This window comes from Ambystoma mexicanum, chromosome 4p (genome assembly GCF_040938575.1).
Source record: "Ambystoma mexicanum isolate Mex_15411 chromosome 4p, UKY_AmexF1_1, whole genome shotgun sequence".
In the NCBI taxonomy this organism is placed as follows: domain Eukaryota; kingdom Metazoa; phylum Chordata; class Amphibia; order Caudata; family Ambystomatidae; genus Ambystoma; species Ambystoma mexicanum.
In genome coordinates this window covers 113,792,253-113,802,432 of record NC_090927.1, presented here as the reverse complement: position 1 = coordinate 113,802,432, position 10,180 = coordinate 113,792,253, and the positions used below count along the sequence as shown (strand labels likewise).

The window sequence follows — 10,180 nt, the reverse complement described above, 5'->3', positions numbered from 1 at the left end:
AGGGCCAGGCTCACCGTCTCTTACTTACTCATCTGGTAGGCTGTGCATGTGCGGCTCCTGAAGGGCCAGGCTCACCATCTCTTTCTTACTCATAAGGTAGGATGTGCCCTTGTGACTCTAGAAGGGCCAGGCTCACCATCTCTTCCTGGCTCATCTGGTAGGCCATAAACGTGTGGCTCTTGAAGGGCCAGGCTCACCATCTCTTCCTAACTCTGCTGGTAGGCCGTGCACATGTGGTTCCTGAAGGGCCAGGCTCACCACACCATCCCCTCCTTTCCCATCTGGTACGCCGTGCACCTGTGACTCCAGAAGGGCAAGGCTCGCCCTCTCTTCCTTACTCATCTGGTAGGCTGTAAACGTGTGGTTCCTGAAGGGCCAGGCTCACCATCTCTTCCTTGCTCATCTGGTAGGCCGTGCACGTATAGCGCAGGAAGGGTCAGGCTCGCCATTTCTTCCTTACTCATCTGGTAGGCCGTGCATGTGTGGCGCAGGAAGGGTCAGGCTCGCCATCTCTTCCTTACTCATCTGGTAGGCTGTGCACGTGCGACTCCAAAAGGGCCAGGCTCGCCATCTCTTCCTTACTCATCTGGTGGTCAGGCTTATCATCTCTCCTTACTCATCTGGTAGGCCGTGCAAGTGTAGCGCAGGAAGGGTCAGGCTTGCCATCTCTTCCTTACTCATCTGGTAGGCCGTGCATCTGTGGAGCAGGAAGGGTCAGGCTCACCATCTCTTCCTTACTCATCTGGTAGACCGTGCATCTGTGGCGGAGGAAGGGTCAGGCTCGCCATCTCTTCCTTACTCATCTGGTAGGCTGTGCATGTGCAGCTCCTGAAGGGCCAGGCTCACCACCTCTTCCTTACTCTTTTGGTAGGCCCTGCATATGTGGCTCCTGAATGGCCAGGCTCACGATCTCTTCCTTAATCATCTGGTGGCCAGGTTCAACATCTCTTCCTTACCCATTTGGTAGGCTGTGCATCTGTGGCTCCTGAAAGGCCAGGCTCACCATATCTTCCTTACTCATCTGGTAGGCCGTGAACGTGTGGCGCAGCAAGGGTCCGGCTCACCATCTCTTCCTTACTCTTCTGGTAGGCCGTGAACGTGTGGCACAGGAAGGGGCAGGCTCGCCATCTCTTCCTTACTCATCCGGTAGGCCGTGCACGTGTGGCGCAGCAAGGGTCAGGCTCACCATCTCTTCCTTACTCATCTGGTAGGCCGTGAACATGTGGCGCAGCAAGGGTCAGGCTCACCATGTCTTCCTTACTCATCTGGTAGGCCGTGAACGTGTGGCGCAGCAAGGGTCAGGCTCACCATCTCTTCCTTACTCATCTGGTAGGCCATGCACGTGTGGCGCAGCAAGGGTCAGGCTCGCCATCTCTTCCTTGCTCATCTGGTAGGCAGTGCACTTGTGGCACAGGAAGGGTCAGACTCGCCATCTCTTCCTTACTCATCCGGTAGGCCGTGAACGTGTGGTGCAGGAAGAGGGAGGCTCGCCATCTCTTCCTTACTCGTCCGGTAGGCCCTGAACATGTGGCGCAGCAAGGGCCAGGCTCACCATCTCTTCCTTACTCATCTGGTAGGCCGTGCATGTGTGGCGCAGCAAGGGTCAGGCTCACCATCTCTTCCTTACTCATCCGGTAGGCTGTGAACGTGTGGCGCAGCAAAGGTCAGGCTCACCATCTCTTACTTACTCATCTGGTAGGCCGTGCACGTGTGGCGCAGCAAGGGTCAGGCTCACCATCTCTTCCTTACTCATCTGGTAGGCCGTGCACGTGTGGCGCAGCAAGGGTCAGGCTCACAATCTCTTCCTTACTCATCCGTTAGGCCGTGAACGTGTGGCGCAGCAAGGGTCAGGCTCGCCATCACTTCCTTACTCATCTGGTAGGCCGTGCACGTGTGGCGAGCAAAGGGTCAGGCTCGCCATCTCTTCCTTGCTCATCTGGTAGGCCGTGAACGTGTGGCGCAGCAAGGGTCCGGCTCGCCATCTCTTCCTTACTCATCCGGTAGGCTGTGAACGTGTGGCGCAGCAAGGGTCAGGCTCACCATCTCTTACTTACTCATCTGGTAGGCCGTGCACGTGTGGCACAGCAAGGGTCAGGCTCACCATCTCTTCCTTACTCATCTGGTATGCCGTGCACGTGTGGCGCAGCAAGGGTCAGGCTCACAATCTCTTCCTTACTCATCCGTTAGGCCGTGAACGTGTGGCGCAGCAAGGGTCAGGCTCGCCATCACTTCCTTACTCATCTGGTAGGCCGTGCACGTGTGGCGCAGCAAGGGTCAGGCTCGCCATCTCTTCCTTGCTCATCTGGTAGGCCGTGAACGTGTGGCGCAGCAAGGGTCCGGCTCGCCATCTCTTCCTTACTCATCTGGTAGGCCGTGCATCTGTGGTGCAGGAAGGGTCAGGCTCGCCATCTCTTCCTTACTCATCTGGTAGGCCGTGAACGTGTGGCGCAGCAAGGGTCAGGCTCGTCATCTCTTCCTTACTCATCTGGTAGGCCGTGCATCTGTGGTGCAGGAAGGGTCAGGCTCGCCATCTCTTCCTTACTCATCTGGTAGGCGTGCATCTGTGGTGCAGGAAGGGTCAGGCTCACCATCTCTTCCTTGCCCATCTGGTAGGCCGTGCACTTGTGGCGCAGGAAGGGGCAGGCTCGCCATCTCTTCCTTTTTCATCTGGTAGGCCATGAACGTGTGGCGCAGCAAGGGTCAGGCTCGCCATCTCTTCCTTACTCATCTGGTAGGCTGTGCATCTGTGGTGCAGGAAGGGTCAGGCTCGCCATCTCTTCCTTACTCATCTGGTAGGCCGTGAACGTGTGGCGCAGCAAGGGTCAGGCTCACCATCTCTTCCTTACTCATCTGGTAGGCCATGAACGTGTGGCGCAGCAAGGGTCAGGCTCACCGTCTCTTCCTTACTCATCTGGTAGGCTGTGAACGTGTGGCGCAGCAAGGGTCAGGCTCACCATCTCTTCCTTACTCATCTGGTAGGCCGTGAACGTGTGGCACAGCAAGGGCCAGGCTCGCCATCTCTTCCTTGCTCATCTGGTGGGCCGTGCACGTGTGGCACTTGAAGGGTCAGGCTCGCCATCTCTTCCTTACTCATCCGGTAGGCCATGAACATGTGGCGCAGCAAGGGTCAGGCTCACCATCTCTTCCTTACTCATCTGGTAGGCCGTGAACGTGTGGTGCAGGAAGGGGCAGGCTCGCCATTTCTTCCTTACTCATCCGGTAGGCGGTGCACGTGTGGCGCAGCAAGGGTCAGGCTCACCATATTTTCCTTACTCATCCGGTAGGCCATGAACGTGTGGCGCAGCAAGGGTCAGGCTCACCATCTCTTCCTTACTCATCCGGTAGGCCGTGAACGTGTGGCGCAGCAAGGGCCAGGCTCGCGATCTCTTCCTTGCTCGTCTGGTAGGCCGTGCACTTGTGGCGCAGCAAGGGTCAGGCTCACCATCTCTTCCTTACTCATCTGGTAGGCCGTGCATCTGTGGCTTCTCGTGTTTGCCCTTTGTGATCCCTGCTTTCACCTTTTGCACAGCCAACACTTGGCTGTCACTACTGACAGTGGCCTTGGTAGTCCCAGATTAATATGTGGGGATTGGCATAAGACGCCTATGAAACGGTAGCTGACAACAAAGCCTCCAGGGTTCAAGGGCACACTGGAGCACATCTGGGGAACATCGTACAGCCATGCTCTAATTCTAGTACCACCTCCTGAGATTTAGAAGATGCCCTCACTGGAAAAAGCTCCTTGGCACCAGATTTCCTATTTTCCATTTTCTGATCAATGCTCCATCGGATTCACTGCCAGTGGCAGCCAAACACCCTCTCCTGCAACCCCCTGCTTTCCAATCCTTACTCCCGCGTATCCCTCCATCTCACCTTTTCCCTTCTCCTTTCCTCTAGAGATCAAGGTCTGGTTACCCCGGGCGGGGGTGCACATCACACCATTTTCTAGTCAAGCCAGGCGCCATAAGACAGAGAATAAAAGCTTAACATAATATAACATAAACTATTGTGAAAGCCCGGGCTAAAGTGCCTACCAAATATATTTCCTAAGGCAACAGCTCCGTCTAGTGGTGACGAAAAGGTGAAGGGGGCAGTCTACTGCGCATGACTGCATCGGACAAACTTATATCTGGCCTTTTATTATATTGTAGGATATTCGGGGTAAAATGGTATCCAGTCAATATGTCGAAAAAATAATTTCGAATGACAAAAATGTCGAAAGAAAATGATACCTAAAATTTTTTTTTAGAATGTCTTATTTTTTGATTTACATGTTTTTTTTGGTTTCGCGAGTAAAAAAAAGGGTTAAAAAAGGGTGTTTGGGGGGGAACCCCCCATTTCAAACAAAAAATTTTAAAAAAGACATTCGAAATTTTTTTTTTTGGGTATCATTTTTTCGACATTTTGGCATTCGAAATTATGTAATTCGAAATAGTCACTATAAACCATGCATGTATCCACTGCCTGCGGTTCTGTGTCCTATACATGCATCCCCTGCCTGCAGTTCTGTGCCCTATACCTGCATCCCCTGCCTCCAGTTCTGTGTCCTATGCCTGTATCCACTGCCTGCAGTTCTGTGCCCTATACCTGCATCCCCTGCCTCCAGTTCTGTGCCCTATACCTGTATCCCCTGCCTCCAGTTATGTGCCCTATACCTGTATCCCCTGCCTCCAGTTCTGTGTCCTATGCCTGTATCCACTGCCTGCAGTTCTGTGCCCTATACCTGCATCCCCTGCCTCCAGTTCTGTGTCCTATGCCTGTATCCACTGCCTGCAGTTCTGTGCCCTATACCTGCATCCCCTGCCTCCAGTTCTGTGCCCTATACCTGCATCCCCTGCCTCCAGTTCTGTGTCCTATGCATGTATCCACTGCCTGCGATTCTATGCCCGATGCCTGTGTCCTTGCCTGCAGTTCTGTGTCTTATACCTGTATCCCCTGCCTGCAATTCTGTGTCCTATACCTTTATCCCTGCCTGCAGTTCTGTGTCCTATACCTGTGTCCCCTGCCTGTAGTTCTGTGTCCTATACCTGTATCCCCTGCTTGCAATTCTGTGTCCTATACCTGTATCCACTGCCTGCGATTCTGTGTTCTATACCTGCATCCCCTGCCTGCGATTCTGTGTCCTATACCTGTATCCCCAGCCTGCAGTGCTGTGTCCTGTATCTGTATCCCCTGCTTGCGATTCTGGTTCCTATATCTGTATCCCCTGCCTGCGACTCTGTGTCCTATTCTTGGATCCCTGCCTGCAGTTCTGTGTCCTATACCTGTATCCCCTCCCTGCGGTTCTGTGCCCTGTACCTGCATTCCCTGCCTCCAGTTCTGTGTCCTGTACCTGTATCCCCTGCCTGCAGTTCTGTGTCCTGTACCTGTATCCCCTGCCTGCAGTTCTGTGTCCTGTACCTGTATCCCCTGCCTGCAGTTCTGTGTCCTGTACCTGTATCGCCTGCCTGCAGTTCTGTGTCCTGTACCTGTATCCCCTGCCTGCAGTTCTGTGTCCTGTACCTGTATCCCCTTCCTGCGGTTCTGTGTCCTATACCTGTATTCCCTGCCTCCAGTTCTGTGACCTGTACCTGTATCCCCTGCCTGCAGTTCTGTGTCCTGTACCTGTATCCCCTGCCTGCAGTTCTGTGTCCTGTACCTGTATCCCCTGCCTGCAGTTCTGTGTCCTGTACCTGTATCCCCTGCCTGCGGTTCTGTGTCCTGTACCTGTATCCCCTGCCTGCAGTTCTGTGCCCTGTACCTGTATCCCCTGCCTGCAGTTCTGTGTCCTGTACCTGTATCCCCTGCCTGCAGTTCTGTGTCCTGTACCTGTATCCCCTGCCTGCAGTTCTGTGCCCTGTACCTGTATCCCCTGCCTGCAGTTCTGTGTCCTGTACCTGTATCCCGTGCCTGCAGTTCTGTGTCCTGTACCTGTATCCCCTGCCTGCTGTTCTGTGTCCTGCACCTGTATCCCCTGCCTGCAGTTCTGTGTCCTATACCTGTATCCCCTTCCTGCGGTTCTGTGCCCTATACCTGTATTCCCTGCCTCCAGTTCTGTGTCCTGTACCTGTATCCCCTGCCTGCAGTTCTGTGTCCTGTACCTGTATCCCCTGCCTGCAGTTCTGTGTCCTGTACCTGTATCCCCTGCCTGCAGTTTTGTGTCCTATACCTGTATCCTATGCCTGCAGTTCTCTGCCTTACACCTGCAATCCTCGTTGTCCCTCACTCCACGGCCTTCCACCTGTGCCCTTAACTTCTTATTGGAGTTGGGAAAGGCGTTATGGGGGTGCCCTAACTAGCCAGGAAACACTGTTTTGGGGCAGGCGCTGAGCAGTGTCCGGCGTGATCTTCTAACCGCAAGTAGCTATGGAACCTTTTAGAAACCTGAGGCCTGTGTAACTACAGGAGTCGCCTTTAGTTTGCTTACCAGCCATTGGGACACATATATATTTTTAAGGTTTTTTCAACATAGTTTAAATAATCAACATGGACTAAATTATATATATACAAATATAATTAAATCAAAATAGGTCAATGCAGGATCCAAACCCTGGGTTCATTTGACCCAAGATACAGAGAAATGAAGTGGGAAGAGGACGGTCCTAGGCAGAGAGGATGGCACATGTGAAGACATGGCCCTAGGAAAGATCAACAAAGAATAGAGTGAGCAAGATAGAGTGAAAGCGAGAGAGAAAGAGGCCAGGAAACAAAGGAAAAGGGGGCTAGGACACAGAGAAAGACAAAAGGATGAAATAGGGAAGACACCAGGCAACAGGAAAAGAGAAGAAGGGAGACCGGAGGGTCCAGGAAACAGCAAAAAAAAAGAGAAGGGAGACAGGAGGGTCCAGGAAACAGCAAAAGAAAAGAGGGAAAGGAAGATGGTAGCGTGCAAGAAACAGCAATAGAAAAGTGGGAATGGAAGACGGGAGGAGCTAGGAAACAGCAAAAGAAAAGAGGTAAAGGAAGACGGGAGGAGCAAGGAAACAGCAAAAGAAAAGAGGGAAGGAGGAGGGGGGTTAGGACACAGAGAAAGACAAAAGGGTGAAATAGGGAAGAGGCCAGGCAACAGGAAAAGAGAAGAAGGGAGACCGGAGGGTCCAGGAAACAGCAAAAAAAAGAGAAGAAGGGAGACAGGAGGATCCAGGAAACAGCAAAAGAAAAGAGGGAAAGGAAGATGGTAGCGTGCAAGAAACAGCAATAGAAAAGTGGGAATGGAAGACGGGAGGGGCCAGGAAATAGCAAAAGAAAAGAGGGAAAGGAAGACGGGAGGGTCCAGGAAACAGCAAAAGAAAAGAGGGAAAGGAAGACGGGAGGGTGCAAGAAACAGCAAAAGAAATTAGAGAAAGGAAGACGGGAGGAGCCAGGAAATACCAAAAGAAAAGAGGTAAAGGAAGACGGAAGGAGCCAGGAAACAGCAAAAGAAAAGAGGGAAGGAGGAGGCAGGTTAGAACACAGAGAAAGACAAAAGGATGAAATAGGGAAGATGCCAGGCAACAGGAACAGAGAAGAAGGGAGACTGGAGGGTCCAGGAAACAGCAAAAGAAAAGAGAAGAAGGGAGACAGGAGGGTCCAGGAAACAGCGAAAGAAAAGAGTGAATGGAAGATGGTAGTGTGCAAGAAACAGCAATAGAAAAGTGGGAATGGAAGACGGGAGGGGCCAGGAAATAGCAAAAGAAAAGAGGGAAAGGAAGATGGGACGAGCTAGGAAACAGCAAAAGAAAAGAGGGAAAGGAAGATGGGAGGAGCCAGGAAACAGCAAAAGAAAAGAGGGAAAGAAGGAGAGGGGTTAGGACACAGAGAAAGACAAAAGGATGAAATAGGGAAGAGGCCAGGCAACAGGAAAAGAGAAGAAGGGAGACTGGAGGGTCCAGGAAAGAGCAAAAGAAAAGAGAAGAATGGAGATGGGAGGGTCCAGGAAACAGCAAAAGAAAGGAGGGAAAGGAAGACGGGAGGAGCCAAGAAACAGCAAAAGAAAAGAGGGAAAGGAAGAAGGGAGGAGTCAGGAAACAGCAAAATAAAGGAGGGAAAGGAAGACGGGAGGGTGCAAGAAACAGCAAAAGAAAGGAGGGAAAGGAAGACGGGAGGGTGCAAGAGATAACAAAAGGAAAAAGGGAAAGGAAGACAGGAGGAGCCAGGAAACAGCAAAAGAAATGAGGAAGGAAGACAGGAGGAGCCAGAAAAAGCAAAAGAAAAGAGGAAGGAAGTTGGGAGGAGCCAGGAAACAGCGAAAGAAAAGAGGGAAAGGAAGACGGGAGGAGCCAGAAAAAAGCAAAAGAAAAGAGGGAAAGGAAGACAGGAGGAGCCAGGAAACAGCAAAAGAAAAGAGGGAAAGGAAGACGGGAGGGTGCAAGAAACAGCTAAAGAAAAAAGGGAAAGGAAGACAGGAGGAGCCAGGAAACAGCAAAAGAAAAAAGGGAAAGGAAGACGGGAGGAGTCAGGAAACAGCAAAAGAAAGGAGGGAAAGGAAGACGGGAGGGGGCAAGAAACAGCAAAAGAAAGGAGGGAAAGGAAGACGGGAGGGTGCAAGAGATAACAAAAGGAAAAAGGGAAAGGAAGACAGGAGGAGCCAGGAAACAGCAAAAGAAACGAGGAAGGAAGACGGGAGGAGCCATAAAATGCAAAAGAAAAGGGGAAGGAAGTTGGGAGGGGCCAGGAAACAGCGAAAGAAAAGAGGGAAAGGAAGACGGGAGGAGCCAGAAAAAAGAAAAAGAAAAGAGGGAAAGGAAGACAGGAGGAGCCAGGAAACAGCAAAAGAAAAGATGGAAAGGAAGACAGGAGGAGCCAGGAAACAGCAAAAGAAAGGAGGGAACGGAAGACGGGAGCAGTCAGGAAACATCAAAAGAAATTAGGGAAAGGAAGACGGGAGGAGTCAGGAAACTGCAAAACAAAGGAGGGAACGGAAGACTGGAGGGTGCAAGAAACAGCAAAAGAAAGGAGGGAAAGGAAGACGGGAGGGTGCAAGAAACAGCAAAAGAAAGGAGGGAAAGGAACGGGAGGGTGCAAGAAACAACAAAAGAAAGGAGGGAAAGGAAGACGGGAGGGTGCAAGAAACAACAAAAGAAAGGAGGGAAAGGAAGACGGGAGGAGCCAGGAAACAGCAAAAAAAAGGGGGAAAGGAAGACGAGAGGGTGCAAGAAACAGCAAAAGAGAAGATAGAATGTAAGAGAAAAGGAGCCGGAAATTAGAAAAAGAAAAGGGAGAAAGAAAGATAGGTGGGTCCGGGAAACAGCAAAAGAAAAGACAGAAAGGAAGAGGGGATGAGCCAGGAAACAGCAAAAGAAAAGAGAGCACTGAAGACGGGAGGGTCCACAAACATATTCAAGAAAAGAGAGACGTGTGAGAGGAGTAGCAGGAAACAGTGAAGGAAAAGAGAGAAAGTAAGAGGAGAGGGTCCAGGAAACAGGAAAAGGAAAATAAGGAAGGAAGGAAGGTGGAAGGCACCAGGAAAAGGCGAAATAAAAGAGAGAGTGGAAGAGTGAAGGGCCAGGAAACAGTAAAAGAAATGAAAGGAAGAGGGGAGCTGCAGGGCATAGAAAAAAGCAACCGAAAAGTAGAGATGACATGAAAGAGAAAGAAGAAAGAAGCGGGAATGATAGGAGGGGAGACACGGAGAAAGAAGGGGGAGGGGATGAAGGGGGCTGGCAGAGGGATGCACGGGGCAGCCTGGCGAGCCGAGGATCAGCGCCCCAGGGGACGGGGGCTTTAGCCGAGGCAGGCAGCCGGTCTCAGGGGTCGCGCTCGAGCCGGCTCATTTGCAAGACGAATATTAACCAGGCATTTAGGACAGATGACTTAAATAACTCTTTAATTTTGGAGCCTTTTGTGTTAATGACCCGGGGCGCCGTGCACCCATTAGGCTGTCAGGCGGACAATGCGACGGAGGTCGGTGCAAAGCTTTAATGGGGAACGTGGTAGTGCTGATGTGTCGACTGGACCCCGCCGAGAGTGTGCAGGACCCTGTTAGCGTGACGGGAGCAGGCGGGGAATACAGAACAGGCAGGCCTGTGAAGCAGGGCCCCGGGGGTGCCCGATATTAAGCCGCCAGTCATGTTTAAGGGCAGTCACTGGGAAACTTAGTGCCTTAAGCTGGCCGAGTCTACTACCGAGTCACAAAAGAGTTATATATTTGGGGGCTCAGTCTAAGAGGACTGAGTATGGCCCAAAAAGGCAACATGATTAATCAAGCTGAAAATATATACAA

At 51.7% G+C, this 10,180-nt stretch overlaps 1 protein-coding gene across 1 annotated transcript; it reads left to right on the top strand.

Moving 5' to 3' along the window:
• The first annotated feature begins 8,129 nt into the window (after nucleotides 1–8,129).
• LOC138452788 (octapeptide-repeat protein T2-like) lies at nucleotides 8,130–8,828 on the top strand. Its single transcript, XM_069605130.1, has one exon. It carries the CDS (start codon nucleotides 8,130–8,132, stop codon nucleotides 8,826–8,828), a length of 699 nt encoding a protein of 232 aa, XP_069461231.1.
• The last annotated feature ends 1,352 nt before the right edge of the window (nucleotides 8,829–10,180 follow it).

What these genes read in the sequence shown, in the direction of transcription:
- LOC138452788 (XM_069605130.1), top strand. Translation starts at nt 8,130, where the DNA reads ATGAGGAAGGAAGACAGGAGGAGCCAGAAAAAGCAAAAGAAAAGAGGA.